This window comes from Pan paniscus, chromosome 3 (genome assembly GCF_029289425.2).
Source record: "Pan paniscus chromosome 3, NHGRI_mPanPan1-v2.0_pri, whole genome shotgun sequence".
In the NCBI taxonomy this organism is placed as follows: Eukaryota; Metazoa; Chordata; class Mammalia; order Primates; family Hominidae; genus Pan; species Pan paniscus.
The window spans coordinates 54,311,125-54,328,107 of NC_073252.2; the positions used below are offsets into that span (position 1 = coordinate 54,311,125).

At 39.3% G+C, this 16,983-nt stretch overlaps 1 protein-coding gene across 1 annotated transcript in view; it reads right to left on the bottom strand.

Moving 5' to 3' along the window:
- The window catches only part of USO1 (USO1 vesicle transport factor), an 89,687-nt gene that overhangs the window by 52,605 nt on the left and 20,099 nt on the right, over positions 1 to 16,983 (bottom strand). Inside the window, exons 2-4 of the mRNA XM_003832309.5 lie at positions 9,148 to 9,234; positions 9,003 to 9,067; positions 3,952 to 4,028 (exon numbers count right to left, since the gene is read on the bottom strand). Of these exons, the coding sequence (XP_003832357.1) occupies positions 3,952 to 4,028; positions 9,003 to 9,067; positions 9,148 to 9,234 (229 nt within the window). The remainder of the gene's footprint in view (positions 1 to 3,951; positions 4,029 to 9,002; positions 9,068 to 9,147; positions 9,235 to 16,983) is intronic.

Sequence of the window (16,983 nt, forward strand, 5' to 3'; positions counted from 1 at the left end):
AATACCTTCCAGTTCTTACTGAATATAGGTAAAAAATATATGTATACATATTGAAATATTACTTTTATAGATTTTTGTTTGTTTGTTTTTTAGAGGCAGGGTTTCACTATGTTGTCTAGCCTTGAGTGCAGTGGGTATTCACAGGTGCAATCATTGCTCACTGCAGCCTCGAACTCCTGGGCTCAAGCGGTTTTCCCACTTTAGTCTCCCAAGTAGTTGGCACTACAGGCATGCACCACTGCACTTGGCAAGTATTTTTAAATGAACTGTCTAAAAACTTTTTTCCAGGAAATACACACAAAGTAATTTTGAATAAATTGTCCTACCAGAGAAAAAGCTTTAATTTTTATTTATTAATTTTTTTTTTTGAGACAAGTCTCACTCTGTCGCCCAGGCTGGATCGTGCAGTGGCACAATCTTAGCTCACTGCAACCTCTGTCTCCTGGGTTCAAGCAATTCTCCTGCCTCAGCCTCCCAAGTAACTGGGATTACAGGCACCAGCCACCACACCTGGCTAATTTTTGTATTTTTAGTAGAGACAGGGTTTCACCACGCTGGCTAGGCTGGTCTTGAACTCCCGACCTCAAGTGATCTGCCCGCCTTGGCCTCCCAAAGTGCTGGGATTACAAGTGTGAGCCACCACGCCTGGCCAGAAAAACCTTCAATTTTATTTAAAGGTGCACTAGAATATTTTATGTGTTCTGGACAGTAAACAGATTTAGTAGCTGCAGAAATAATAGTAATGTAAGTTTATTAAAATATTCCTCTTCAATTAAAGAATTCTTATATAGTAAAACAAATTTCAGATTTTTTTTACCAGCCAGAAGAAACAGTACTTGACAGTGTCCTTTTATATTATCAGAAACTATGCCTAAAAGCATCATGCAGATGTAAATGCAATCTTTTACCTTCAACATCATCTGAAAAGGTAGATAAAAATAAATAAATAAAAAGTGGATGATAAAGACAATAGTTTTTTAATGTAGTAGTATACACAGTAAAATAGGAGCTTAAAAATGTTTAATAAGCTACATAATCCTTTGGAAGAAGAGATCCACATGTACTTTGGTCAAATACCTCAGATATACTAAAAGAGATTTAGCATACGCTATATTTTTAGGACTACGAGACAGATTTATCATCAGAGGGTTGTAAAACAGTCCTAAAGAACTCTAAAATGTAGTTCATTGTGTCAGCTAAGAATTACATTTCACGAAGCAATAAAAGCAAAGTATCAATAACAGAACTGAAGGACATGTCTCAATGTCTATTTTTATTTTTATTTTATTTTATTTTTGAGACAGAGTCTCCCTCTGTCACCCAGGCTGGAGTACAATGGTGCGATCTCCGCTCACTGCAACCTCTGCCTCCCGGGTTCAAGCGATTCTACTGCCTCAGCCTCCTGAGTAGCTGGGATTACAGGTGTGCACCACCACGCCCGGCTAATTTTGGTATTTTTAGTAGAGATGGGGTTTCACCATGTTGGTGAGGCTGGTCTCGAACTCCTGACCTCAGGTGATCCACCCACCCTGGCCTCCCAAAGTGCTGGAATTACAGGCGTGAGCCACCATGTCTGGTCTTTTTTTTTTTTTTTTTTTTTAAAAGACAGAGTCTTGTTCTGTTGCCCAGGCTGGAGAGTGCAGTGGCACAATCTTGGCTCACTGCAACCTCTGCCTCCCAGGTTCAAGTGATTCTCCTGCCTCAGTCTCTCAAGTAGCTGAGATTACAGGTGTGCAACACCATGCCTGGCTAATTTTTGTGTTTTTAGTAGAGACGGGGTTTCTCCAGGTTGGCCAGGCTGGTCTTGAACTCCTGACCTCAGGTGACCTGCCCGTCTCGGTGTCCCGAAGTACTGGGATTACAGGCGTGAGCCACCGTGCCCAGCCAATGTCTACTTTCTTTCTTTTCTTTTTTTTTTTTTTGAGACAGAGTCTCACTCTGGTGCCCAGGCTGAAGTGCAATGGCACAATCTTGGCTCACTCCAACCTGTACCTCCTGGGTTCAAGCAGTTCTCCTGCCTCAGCTTCCTGAGTAGCTGGGATTACAGGTGTGTGCGACCATGCCCAGCTAATTTTTGTATTTTTAGTAAAGACAAGGTTTCACCATGTTGGCCAGGCTGGTCTCGAACTCCTGACCTCAAGTGATCCACCCACCTCGGCCTCCCAAAGTGCTGGGATTACAGGCGTGAGCCACCGCGCCCAGCCCAATGTCTACTTTTTAACTGACTCTTTCAGGATGACTAAATTTTCAGAAAAAAAAAAAAAAAAAAAAAAAAAAAGGTCCTTAATAAAAGTGATTCTATTACTGTTTATCCAAAGGATCATTTTTGGATGCTAAATTAAAGAGCCTAAAAACACAAAGAAAAATGCAACAGGTGGGCTCTAAACATGATTATAAATTTATTAAAAAAAAACCTCCTAACTAAAAAATATTGTTGCTACACATTTTTTTTAAGAACAGAAAAAATTATCCCAGCAAATTAACTAGAAAAAGAGCTAAAATTTTAATCTGAAACAACTAAGGGGGATAAAAGGAAAGAAAAGAATGTCATTTTAAAAAATGTATTTGAACAACTGCGTTGCATCTAATTTTCTCATTGTAGAAATAACTAGGGAAAATAAGTATCTTTTTCTTCAAAGAATATTCTTGTGTGTATTGTATCTATGTATTGTCATGTGACTGACAACCTCTTTTTCCATGGGTACCAAATTACATTTACTAAATATTTTTCACCCTTAAGAAATTAATAAAGTTAAGCTATAGGATAGATATCATGGAGAAATTTGTTTAAAAAAATTTTTTTAAATGAGATGGGGTTTCACTTATGTTGCCCAGGCTGCTCTCGAACTCCTAGGTTCAAGCAATCCTTCCACCCCAGCCTCCCAAAGTGCTGGGATTGCAGACATGAGCCATAACACCCAGCCAAAATAAAAGTTTTTTAAAAAGGATATTTATGTCTAAGAAATTGTGACTATGCAACATGATCCAGTTTCAGATGTTCTCAATACTAGTATTCTGTGAAGTTAATATTGACATATATTCCTGCTCTACTTTTAATTTTAATAAAATATGAGCAAGGTCAGTATGTATCTATACTTCTTTATTATTTGTCTACTCAGAATTTTGAGAGATCATATAACTTCAGTCTAAATTAGATTTATAAAATGTATGAATATATTCACTGTTCTGACTTTACAGAATAATGAAAAATCTACTATGTCCTACTGTAACAGCCAATTTGATATGACAAATACACTCTTCAACAGAATTGTGAAATGTTACTGCGTATGTTTTGCAACATATAGAACAAAATGTATACAGGACAAAATGTATACAGACTTCCAATCAAGCTTCACACAGTGACAATAAATAAGACAGATAACTTTATGTTAAGTGTGCAAATATTTTAAAACAAAAAAGAAAATGAATGTGCCAAAGAAATGTGTGGATTTCAAACCGATTTATAGCAATGTTCACCAAACAGACAAAATGTAAAGAAAAAAAATCTAAATTTAAAAAATTGTTGCACTTTATAAATTAACATAAGTCCTATGTAAAAAGTTTAAGTATTTATTAGGAAAAACTCTCTAATTTTATATTGCTCACTAGATAATAATATAAATTTTCAATCAATAGCCATAAATAATTATTTAATCCAGAACTGGCTAATATGCATACTGCCTAACTAAAACCAAACACAAGCGGGCAAAAATATTACTTAAAAAGAAGGATCTTATTCCATCTCACTATAATGTTCTGACTTACACACAAAGCAATCATCCTAAAGACACTTTTCTAGATCTAAGCCTATGTGTTTATTAAATTTTTTAATGAAAAAAGTAAAAAAACTTATACATTTATAAAACAAGTCCAACTTTAAAACCAGCAAAATTAGCACAACCCAGTTGGTTTTATGTACAGAAAACACAGTAAAAATAACTGGAAACTTACCTACTTCTTCTTCTTCTTCATTAGATATTATATTATATAGTGTGTCCAAAGCATAACCTATTATTTCAGAATCTGAACTGGAAAAAAGAAATTATTACACTTATACACTGCTGATGAGAGTATAAACTGTTATGACCATTTTTAGTTATTTAGCAATTTTAGAAAATTCCATTTCTAAAGGCATACTCTAAGAAAATATCAGAGTGCAAACTGTAAAAAATGTGTAGTTTTATTTCTAATTGTGAAAATTTAGAAGCAACCTAAATGCTCAATAATAAAAAAACACAGTATGGCAAATTCATACATATAAGGCGGCAATTTAAAAAATGTATTTTGTTTTTTTACTTTGAATCCTGAGAAGCTAAAAAATGTATTTCCAAAGAATATTTAGTGACATGATAATTTTAAAAATTCTTGATATAATAGCAAGTGGAAAAATATAAAAATTTATGCACAGTTATCCCATTTAGTAAAATATATATGTATACGTTTGTATCTATGCATATTTTAAAACATTATAAATTTACAAAATAAGTACAACTTTAAAACCAGCAAAACTAGCATGACTCAGTTAATTTTGTGTGTGTCTATGTATGTTTACATATGTATATATATGTATACATACATAAAAATCTAACTGTTCATATCTAGAGGAACAAAGTAGACTTAAAAATATAAAGAAAAGTAACTGTTATCTCTAGTTCAACTACTAGAGTGTTTTTCTTCTTTATATATTATTTTCTTAAAAAAAAATCTTATGGTGCCCGATGCGGTTGCTCACGCCTGTAATCCCAGCACTTTGGGAGGCTGAGGCAGGTGGATCACCTGAGGTTGGGAGTTCGAGACCAGCCTGACCAAAAGTAGAGACGGAGAAACCCCGTCTCTATTAAAAATACAAAATTAGCCGGGCGTGGTGGTGCATGCCTGTAACCCCAGCTGCTCGGGAGGCTGAGGCAGGAGAATCGCTTGAACCCGGGAGGCGGAGGTTGCAGTGAGCCGAGATTGTGCCACTGCACTCTAGCCTGGGCAACAAGAGCAAAACTCCGTCTCAAAAAAAAAAAAAAAAATTATTATGAAAGACAATAAAGACCACTTTACATAAGAGATGCATTCTATTTTCCATATTGAGATGTTAATCATTTCATCATTAACTTTATAAGACTCAGTAGTAAAATATGCATGTGATTTAACACTCATAGAATAAAGAAGATTATAAGTATGTATAATCATCACACTAATCTGCTTTTTTCCTGCTCTTCTAAAGGCCACCCACATTCTCTGGCTCACGGCTCCTTCTCTCCATTTTCAAAGCCACCAAGAGCAGGTTGAGTCCTTTTTTTCTATCACTACACTCTGACTTCCTCTTCTGCGTTCCTGTTTTACTTCTTTTTTTTTTTTTTTTTTTGAGACGGAGTCTTGTTCTGTCGCCCAGGCTGGAGTGCAGTGGCGCGATCTTGACTCACTGCAAGCTCCCCCTCCTGGGTTCTTGCCATTCTCCTGCCTCAGCCTCCCGAGTAGCTGGGACTACAGGCGCCCGCCACCACTCCCGGCTAATTTTTTGTATTTTTAGTAGAGATGGGGTTTCACCATGTTAGCCAGGATGGTCTCGATCTCCTGACCTTGGGATTCGCTCACCTCGGCCTCCCAAAGTGCTGGGATTACAGGCATGAGCCACTGCGCCCAGCCTTTTCCTGTTCTACTTCTAAGGACCCTGTGATAACACTGGGTCCACCAGGGTAATCCAGAATAATCCTCTCATCTCAAAGTCCTTAACTTAAGCATATCTGGAAAGTCTCTCTCACTATCTAAGGTAAAATTCACAGGTTTTGTTGATTAGGATATAGATATCTTTGGGAGGCCATAATTCTGTCTACCACAGTTACCTACTGTGATGTTAATAACACAGACAGTCCTGATGCATCCAATTCGCTTATTCAAATGCATTAGACTTAGTGGCTTTGAAAAGGTAGTCAATTTGAGTTACACTGTCTGGGGAGAAGAAAAAAGGTCCTAACTGTTATGGACAAGCAGCTGGGCATAACTGAAATATAACTGAAAACGAGCCTATGAGATTAGACAGGCAGTACACAGATCTTTAAAAAGCTTGTATCTTTAGCTTTGTTTGAGAAACATGAACTTCACACTTCACTGAACTGGTGAAAGCATTTCAGAAGGATAATTCTTGCAACATATAGACTGAATGGAAATACAAAGAGACTGGAGGAAAATAATACTTTGGAGATGATGATTGTTTTAAACTATGTCCAAAACTTTTCGATTCATCTCTTTTCAAAAAAGTGAAGCCTAATTCTCCTCTCCTTAAGTATAGGCTGTACTTATTAACCTGCTTCTAACAACTAGAATATGATGGGATTGCCAGTACCTGACTCTGGAGATTGAGTTATAAAAGGCACTGTGGCTTTCTATTTTTCTCTCTCTAGGATAGTTTGCTCTGGGAGAGCAGTTGCCATATCAAACAGCCTTACCAAGAGAGAAACATGTTGAGGAACTGAGGCCTCTTGCCAATAGCAATGTAAGACATCTTGGAATCAGATCCTCCAGCCCCAGTCAAGCCTTCAGATGACTGCAGACCTGGCTGATGGCTTCATGGCAACCTCATGAGAGACCCTGAGCCCACTTAGCTAAGTTGCTCCTCAATTCCTGATCCACAGAAACTATGAGGTGATAAATATTTTATTTTGAATGACTAAGTTTTGAAGTAATTTGTTACACGGCCAAAGATAACAAACACAGAGGCTGTGGAAATTATTTAAGTGATTGACACTGAGCCAGAACTAAGGCCAAAAAAGGAAACGGAAAGAAAATAATGGACTCTAGCTGTTTTTTGGCCTGTGTAGGCATGATGGGTTCAGGAGAGGAATGAGTTCCCTAAGAATTCTCCAGTTTCTCGCTTGAATGGAAAGATGCTCATGACTGAGATGAACTTAGGGTAAAAGTGGTCGAAGGGGGCATGGAAAGCCTAGAAGGATTGGAGGACCAGAGATAAATTAACTTTGAACATTTTGAATTTGAGAGGCTTATGAGAGATCTTGGTAGAGTAGAAATGTACAATGCACAGCTAAAGCTTGTAAGACACATTCAACTGTAGCTAAGATCTGGAAGCTATCCATGCACAGTTAATGAAAACCAAAGATGGAGATAAAATCTCTTAAAAAGAAATTGAGGGCCAGGTGTGGTGGCTCACACCTGTAATCCCAGCACTTTGGGAGGCTGAGGTGGGCGGATCACCTGAGTTCAGGAGTTCGAGACCAGCCTGATCAACATGGAGAAACCCCATCTCTATTAAACATACAAAATTAGCCAGGCATGGTGGCGCATGCCTGTAATCCCAGGTACTCGGGAGGCTGAGGCAGGAGAAATCACTTGAACCCAGGAGGCGGAGGCTGCAGTGAGCCTAGACTGCACCATTGTACTCCAGCCTGGGCAATGAGAGCAAAACTCTATCTGAAAAAAAAAAAAAAGGCTGGGCGCGGTGGCTCATGCCTGTAATCCCAGCACTTTGGGAGGCCGAGGCAGGTGGATCACGAGATCAGGAGATCAAGACCATCCTGGCTAACATGGTAAAACCCCGTCTCTACTAAAAATACAAAAAATTAGCCAGGCGTGGTGGTGGGCGCCTGTAACAGGTCCCAGCTACTTGGGAGGCTGAGGCAGGAGAATGGCATAAACTCGGGAGGCAGAGCTTGCAGTGAGCTGAGATCGCAGCACTGCACTCCAGCCTGGGTGACAGAGCGAGACTTAATCTCAAAAAAAAAAAAAACATTGAAAGAGCTAAAAATGGGCTAAATGATGCTTCTTTTTCTTTAAATTTATATTTATTTTGTCAAGACAAGGTCTCACTCTGCTGCCCAGGTTGGAATACAGTGGTATGATCACGGCTCACTGCAGCCTTGACTTCCTGGGCTCGAGTGATCTTCCCACCTCAGCCTCCCGAGAAGCTGGGACCACAGGTATGTGACAACACACCCAGCTAATTTTTATTTTATTATTTATCTTTTTTGTTTTTTTGAGACAGAGTCTTGCTCTGTTGCCCAGGCTGAAGTGCAGTTGCGCGATCTTGGTTAACTGTAATCTCCATCTCCTGGGTTCAAGTGATTTCTCCCGCCTCAGACTCCCAAGTAGCTGGGATTACAGGCATGCACCACCAGGCCTGGCTAATTTTTGTTATTTTTAGTAGAGACCGGGTTTCACCATTTGACCAGGCTGGTCTCGAACTCCTGACCTCAAGTAATCCACCTGCCTCGGCTTCCCAAAGTGCTGGGATTACAGGCATGAGCCACCATGCCTGGCCTAATTTTTATTTTTTATGTTGCCCAGACTAGTATCGAACTCCTGGGCTCAAGCAATCCTCCCACCTCAGCCTTCCAAGGTGCTGGAATTACAAGCTTGAGCCACCATATCTGGCAATCTTTCTCTTATGATAGGCTCATATTTAACACTTAACTCTTATTACTGCAGTTTATTTCTCTTAAAAAAGCAAGTCTGAATACCAAAATATGTATATTATATGTAAATGAATATCTACTTGCCCAGTGTAAATGAATACCACTTGCCCAATTCAAACTGAAAATCTCAAGGCATTAAAGAGTTGCTTTATCCCATTTTTATATGTCTGCTTTATGCTTAACACAGTGGCTTGCACTCTGTCCAATAAATCTTTATCGAAATGACATCTGAAGTAAAAACTTAACAGCTTTAGTATGTCAACAACTTTTGGGGCCAGGCGCAGTGGCTCACACCTGCAATCCCAGCACTTTGGGAGGCCGAGGTGGGCAGATCGCCTGAGCCCAGGAGTTCGAGCAACATGGCAAACCCCATCTCTACCAAAAAATATCAAAAAAAAGCAATCTTTTGGAATAGTGATGCTGACTCTAAAACAAAAGTTCAAGAAAAAGTGGGCGTGGCAACATGGCAAACCCCATCTCTACCAAAAAATATCAAAAAAAAGCAATCTTTTGGAATAGTGATGCTGACTCTAAAACAAAAGTTCAAGAAAAAGTAGGGAAAAAAATCATTAAACAGAGACTTACCGATCTGTTTGTAAAACATGAATAAGATGTTCCATAGCTTGTATACCCACTTCCAAGCGGTATTTCTGCACATAAAAAATAAAAATGTTACTAAAGTAACTAATATCCAACTTAAGAAACTTAAAACATTTACAAAGTTACAAACCTTAGATAATGATTTGAGAGCACGAACAGCATTTCTTCGATCATCCAATAAAGTAGATGAAGCTACTCTGTCACAAAGCTTTTGAATCTGTCATGAAAAAATAAAATGGCATTAAAAGAATAAAAAAAACCGTGAAATTTTTGTCCCCTAAATTTATGCCATGTAATTAAAAAAAAAATCAGCACATGGGATGTAACAGAAATGGTCTTTCAGAAATCTAACTATGCATTTAGGTAGTATTATAATCTCATTACAGAGATCAAATAGTTTTGCAGAGACTTAAAAAGTGGGAGGGGCTGAAAGAGAAGTCAAAATAAATCATATAAATAGAGGAATTAAAAGAAATAATTGGTAAAATCAGAGCTTTCTAATTAGGCCTATTATGACTGTTTGAACCAGGAGGGGAGCATAATCCAATATGGTTATGATAGAAGACAGAAAGTTATTTAAAATTTTTAAAATAGTAATTGTTTACATCATCTTTTTCCTAACATTTTCATCATATATCTGAACAAGAAGTCAAAACTTTATATCAAAACTTTTAAGTGTGCCTCAAAATACACAAGGATGAAACGCTTCATTATAAAATAATTTATAGAAACCAAAAAAAAATTTTTTTTTTTTGAGACGAAGTCTCGCTCTTGTCCCCCAGGCTGGAGTGCGACAATGCGATCTCGGCTCACTGCAACCTCCGCCTCCTGGGTTCAAGTGATTCTACTGCCTCGGCCCCCCTGAAAAGATGGGATTACAGGCACCTGCCACCATGCCCGGCTAATTTTAGTATTTTTAGTAGAGACAGGGTTTCACCATATTGGCCAAGCTCGTCTAGAGCTCCTGACTTCAGGTGATCCACCCGCCTCGGCCTCCGAAAGTGCTGGGATTACAGGCGTGAGCCACTGCGCCCGGCCAAAACCAAAATTTAAACTGAATTTTAAAATGAATCTTGGCCGGGCTCAGTGGCTCATGCCTGTAATCCCAGCACTTTGGGAGGCCGAGGCGGGTGGATCACCTGAGATCAGGAGTTCGAGACCAGCCTGGTAAATATGGTGAAACCCTGTCTCTACTAAAAATACAAAAAATTAGCCGGGGATGGTGGCACGTGTCTGTAGTCCCAGCTACTTGGGAGGCTGAGGCAGAAGAATTGCTTGAACCTGGCAGGCGGAGGTTGCAGTGAGCCGAGATTGCACCACTGCACTCCAGCCTGAGTGACAGAGTGAGGCTCCCTTTCAAATAAATAAATAAATAAAAATAAAATAAAATAAAATAAAATAATTTATAGAAACCAAAATTTCAACTGAATTTTAAAACAAATCTTGGAACATTATTAATAATAGGAAAAAACAGATAACAACTTAACTATCCAACATGAGAAGAAAGCTAAACAATTGTAATACATTCTTTGATGGAACGCCATGTAGGTATTCAAAAGAATTAACTACTGATATGAAAATACCATGGTATAATAATGAGATGAAAAAAAGCAAGTTATAAAACTAAATTTAAACTACGGATTCAGTAAAGCAAAAGTATCAGACTGTGCATATAAAATTACATTAAAAAAGAATTTGGAAACCTAAAACTGTAAAACTTCTAGAAGAAAGCATACGAGAAAATCCTCGTGACCTTGTTTAGGCGAAGACTTCTCAGATGCCACATTCATAAAAGAAAAATGTAGAATGGGCACAGTGGCTCACACCTGTAATCTCAGCACTTTGGGAGGTCGAGGTGGGTGGATCACAAAGTCAAGAGATCGAGACCATCCTGGCCAACATGGTGAAACCCTGTCTCTACTAAAAATACAAAAATTAGCTGGGTGAGGTGGCGCGCACCTATAGTCCCCAGCTACTCGGGAAGCTGAGGCAGGAGAATCGCTTGAACCCGGGAGGCAGAGGTTGCAGCGAGCTAAGATCGTACCACTACACTCCAGCCTGTTGACAGAGCGAGACCCTGTCTCAAAAATAAATAAATAAAAATTAAAAAAAGAAAAATGTAATAAATTAGATTTCATCACTTTTTTTTTTTTTTTAGATGGCGTCTTGCTCTATCTCCTAGGTTGAAGTGCAGTGGTGCAATCATGGCTCCCTGTAGCCTCAACCTCCTGTCCTCAAGCAATCCTCCCACCTCAGCCTCTCGAGTTGCTGGGCCCACAGGCACACAACCACAACTACATCTGGCTAATTTTCTTGTAATTTTTAGAGACAGGGTCTAACTATATTGCTCAGTCTGCTCTCAAACTCCTGGGCTCAAGCGATTCTCCCACGTTGGCCTCCCAAAGTGCTGGGATTACAGGTGTGAGCCACTGCACCCAACCCCACTTCTGCTGTTCAAAAGACACTATGAAGAGACTGAAAAGGTAAACCACAGACTGGGTGAAAATATTTGGAAAACATCTGATAAAGAACATAGTTTAGGCCGGGCGTGGTGGCTCACGCCTGTAATCCTAGCACTTTGGGAGGCTGAGGTGGGTGGATCACGAGGTCAGGAGATGGAGACCATGCTGGCTAACATGATGAAACCCTGTCTCTACTAAAAATACAAAAAAAATTAGCTGGGCATGGTGACGGGTGCCTGTAGTCCCAGCTACTCAGGAGGCTGAGGCAGGAGAATGGCATGAACCTAGAGGCGGAGCTTGCAGTGAGCCGAGATCGCACCACTGCACTCTAGCCTGGGCGACAGTGCAAGACTGTCTCGGGAGAAAAAAAAAAAAAAGAAGAACATAGTTTAAAAAACACTTGGGTCCTTTCTAGCTCGGCCAATTAGTATTTTAACTTTTTTTTTTTCAAGACTATCATTAAAAAAGCAAGTATTTTAACTTACTAAAGAATGTACTTTAGGCCAGGAGTTTGAGACCAGCCTGGGCAACATAGTGAGACCATGTCTCTACAAAAAATAAAATTAGCTAGGTATGATGGTGTGAGCCTGTAGTCATAGCTACTCAGCAGGCTAAGGCAGGTGGATCACTTGAACTCAGAAGTTAGAGGTTGCAGCAAGCTATGATCACGCCACTGCACTCCAGCCTGAGCAACAGAGTGAGACCTTGTTTCTCCATTAAAAAAAAAAAGAAAGTATAAGTTTATTATATTCTTGAAAGATTCTGTACATTAAGATTTTGGCAATGCAAATGTTTGCACCCTACATATCTGAATTAATGGTGTTCAAATACATATAGCACTTCCCAAATTATGTTTTGCAGACTTCTAGTGTCCCAGAAGATATTAATAGATTCCCTACGATCACAGAACAAGTGGGAAACACAAGGTTATACGAAATTAACTCGGTTTGTGCATTGCATGATTTCTAGGAGTCTTTACAATTGCTGATTTGCATTTCTTCATATAGCAGATATAGCAGGATAACCAAGCCTAGCTTTACATTCTTTCTTTATTCATTCTAACTGTTCATATTTAAAAATCATTCATGGAAATGATATAATTTTCTCTTTATTATATAACTGGTTGACACTTTTCCTAATATATACATATATATACACATATATGTATATGTATTTTTTTTTACTACTTAGAAAAACTACTTAGTTATCTCTTAAAAACATGAACCTCATTACTCTCAGCTTAAAGAATTTATTGAGTCAAAATAGTTTTCCAAAGCAAGACTGCAATTGCCTTTACTTAGGACTTGTACATCTTTTGCTCATTTTTTTAAGGTAGCTTATAGTTGATACTATGAATGGTAAATTTTTTTTCCAGGCGTTTTCTGCTTCTTCTTAGTCTTAAACCTCAAGTACTGGTTCTAGATCTGGGATTCTTATCTACCTTGAGGTACTTAGTCCCAGTACCATGCAGGGCTTGAATCTAGCCTCAACTTTACCTTTGGTTGGTGTATAGAGCTACTTGTCTCAAAATATAAATTTCCATGTCTGGATGCTCTTCAATCATTACTTGCTAAACGCAGAAATATAAAAGCTGTTCAATGTTGGTAGAGAAACTTAACTTTAGAAATACTGGAGGATGGCCAGGCGCGGTGGCTCATGCCTGTAATCCCAGCACTTTGGGAGGCTGAGAGGGGTGGATTGCCTGAGCTCAGGAGTTCAAGACCAGTGTAGGCAATGTGGCAAAACCCCGTCCCTACTAAACTACAACAAATTAGCCAGGCATGGTCATGCACGCCTGTAGTCTCAGCTGTTCAGAAGGCCGAGGTACAAGAATTGCTTGAGCCTGGGAGGTGGAGGTTGCAGTGAGCCAAAGTAACACCACTGCACTCCAGCCTGTAAAAAAAAAAAAAAAAAAAAAAAGAAATACCAGCTGGGCACGATGGCTCACGCCTGTAATCCCAGCACTTTGGGAGGCTGAAGGGGGCGGATCACCTGAGGTCAGGAGTTCGAGACCAGCCTCAACACAGAGAAACCCCGTCTCTACTGAAAATACACAATTAGCTGGGCGTGGTGATACATGCCTGTAATCCCAGCTGCTCAGGAGGCTGAGGCAGGAGAATTGCTTGAACCCAGGAGGCGGAGGTTGTGGTGAGCCGAGATCGCACCATTGCACTCTAGCCTGGGCAAGAAGAGTGAAACTCTGTCTCAAAAAAAAAAAAAAAAAGGCCAGGTGAGGTGGCTCAGCACTCTGGGAGGCCGAGGTGGGCGGATCAGGAGGTCAGGAGATTGAGACCATTTTGGTTAACACAGTGAAACCCCATCTCTACTAAAAAAAAAAATACAAAAAATTAGCTGGGTATGGTGGCGGACATCTGTAGTCCCAGCTACTCAGGACGCTGAGGCAGGAGAATGGCATGAACCCAGGAGGCGGAGCTTGCAGTGAGCCAAGATTGCGCCACTGCACTCCAGCCTGGGCCACAGAGTGAGACTCCATCTCAAAAAAAAAAAAAAAAAAAAAAAAAGTCAAAGGTGAATATAAGAACAACTTATGGCTGAGAATGGTGGCTCACACTTGTAATCCCAACACTTTGGGATACTGAAGTGGGAGGAATGCTTGAGGCTAGGAACTCAAGCCCAGCCTGGGCAACATAGTGAGATCCCATCTCTACAGAAAATAAAAAAATTAAGTGGGCGTGGTGGTATGTTTGTAGTCCTAGCTACTCCAGAGGCTGAGGTGGGAGGACTGCTTGAGCAGTCCGAGGCTACAGTGAGTGTGGCTGTGGATGCGTCACTGTACTTCAGCCTGGATGACAGAGCAAGACCCTGCCTCAAAATATAATAATAATTTTAAAAAGAACAACTTATTTACCTAGCACCATTAGACTGAGCTCTTTCAGATACCTCTGTCAAGCACCAAAATGGCCTTTTCATTTTAATGATTTCTGATGGTAATCTAAAATTAGTTACATGCTTCTCTAACTTCATAAACAAAGAAGAATGTAATTATGAGCTTTCTTAGCATATAAACCTAAATCCTCCCCTATATGATATAGAGGATGTCTTAGATATTAAATGAAATAATACATATAAAAGGCTTTATATAATACCTGGCACCTATGAATCTTCAATAAATGTTAGCAAATTTTATTATTACCAAGCTTATGACTTCTTTGTATTTTTCTTCCTTGTATTATTCTTCTATCCTATCAGGCTTTTGGCTATCATTTCCATCATATATACCTTTAATGGACCATTCAAATATTGCAGATTTAAATTTGCTACTGAGCGAGGTACTAAATAATTAAGTTGAATAGTAATATGTCTATACCCCAAAATTACTCAAGCTTGAAATCAAGATTGAGAACACGGACTATGCAACTTATACTTTTGCTACCTTGAGGCCTTATTACCTCCTAACAATATTCCAGATAGTTGAAGTTTCTGAAAAAGTGATCTCTCTATAAGAAAGCATTATGTTTGCTATTTACAGACAACTGAAGCCAAATGAAAGGAAAACATATTACTTATGTTCCAAACCCTACAAAGACCTAGTCATGTTTTAGTCTATACACAAGTCTATATTTTTCTGTTGATATTTACCAAACAAAAATTCTGTACAAAAGAACGCTTAGTTTCTACTCAGAAATTGTAGATCTCAAAACTATTATTCCATTTATTTCCTACTTGAAAAACCAACTCAGTGCAGTATAATTGTGCCACATTGTCCATTCTATCCTTCTTCCTTTCAGTTACTAGACGTCTCTGTGCTTTAGCTGGGCACATGGCTGTCCACCTATATGCTATTTTCAGGCTTTCCTTGCAGCTAGGCATGGACAGAAACTATAATACATTCTGGCCAATGAGTTGTGAGTATCTTTAAGTTCACGTCCCTAAAGGAAGCTACTTGTTCTTCATTGCTCTTTCTCCTTCCCTTGGCCTAGAACTTAGGCTGGTGGTTATTAGGCGCCTTTAACAATTCAAACTACAGCAAGAGGGAGGGGACAGGAAGATGGCAGAATAAGATAAAAAGCAGCACCTGGTCCCCTGGACCACCTAAGGAACAGAACTACATACCATAGGGATTACCTACTAGCTTGGACTTTTATCAGACAAAGACATAAATTTTTATCTTGGTTAGACTTCTGTTTCCTGGCCTGTGTTACAGCGGCTGAAACAATGCCCAAACTGATAAACTGGTTTTATTTTTTTATTTTTTTTATTTTTTATTTGACACGGAGTCTCACTCTGTCGCCTAGGCTGGAGTGCAGTGGTACAATTTCAGCTCACTGCAACCTCTGCCTCCTGGATTCAAGCGATTCTCTCACCTCAGCCTCCTGAGTAGCTGGGATTACAAACATGTGCCACTACGTCCGGCTAATTTTTGTAATTTTAGTAGAAACGGGGTTTCACCCTGTTGGCCAGGCTGGTCTTGAACTCCTGACCTCAGGTGATCCACCAACCTCAGCCTCCCAAAGTGCTGGAATTACAGGTGTGAGCCACTGCTCCTGGCTACAAACTAATAAACTCTTTATAAGGAAGAAATGAAGGCTCAGAAACATAGCAGTGCACCCCAAAATACACTACCAGTTTGGGAGCAGAGTCTAGATCCTAACCGAGCTATAGATGTATCACTCCAAAGTCCATACTCTTTCTCCTATGTAGAGAAATATGAGTCAGAGTATCTGTTGCGAACTACAGGGACTGCAAGAATTTTTTTTTAGTAACAAAGGAACATAGTAATACAGTCCCTGTGAATAGCTCCATTTGCACAACTGTCTACTAAACACCCTGACAAGCCTTTGACTAAACTGCCCAGCCAGGGCAGTTCCTTGTTCTAAGGAAATGAAAGCCTCAATTTGGGAAAGTTATAATCAGAAGCTACTAATTGAAAAATATCAGTACTATATATATATATATAAAAGAAAGATTGCAAGGATTAATATACTCACTTTTAAGAATTAAACTAGCTGAGATAATAAGGACAAGGTGGAGTGGGGAGATTAAAGATAGAAAGAACAGGGCAGCTCATTACTATAACAGATAAAATAAGGTCAAAGAAGGCATTAATGTGATGGCAGTGGGCAAAGATTTGAAGGGATAAGGGAGAAGGTAAGGGAATAACGGAAAGACCTGAATTTAAGAGGCTTGGGGTCCTAAAAAATAAGGCATCTGGAACAGTCACTGTTTGGAATTCAACTTCTAGAAATTTGTTTTAGAGCAATATATGCACATGTACCGTCACAAGTACAGTAACAAATACTGCAGCAATAGAAAACAAAACACATCGGAAGTATCTTAATGTCCATTCATGGGGGCCTTTTACTTTTCATTTTATACACTTACACAGCATTTATTTAAACAATCATGTATTCAGATATTACTTTTATAATAAAAAAAAAAAGGATAGGGGCTGGGCGCGGTGGCTTACGTCTCTAATCCCAGCACTTTGGGAGGCCAAGGCAGGCAGATCACCTGAGGTCAGGAGTTCAAGACCAGCCTGCCCA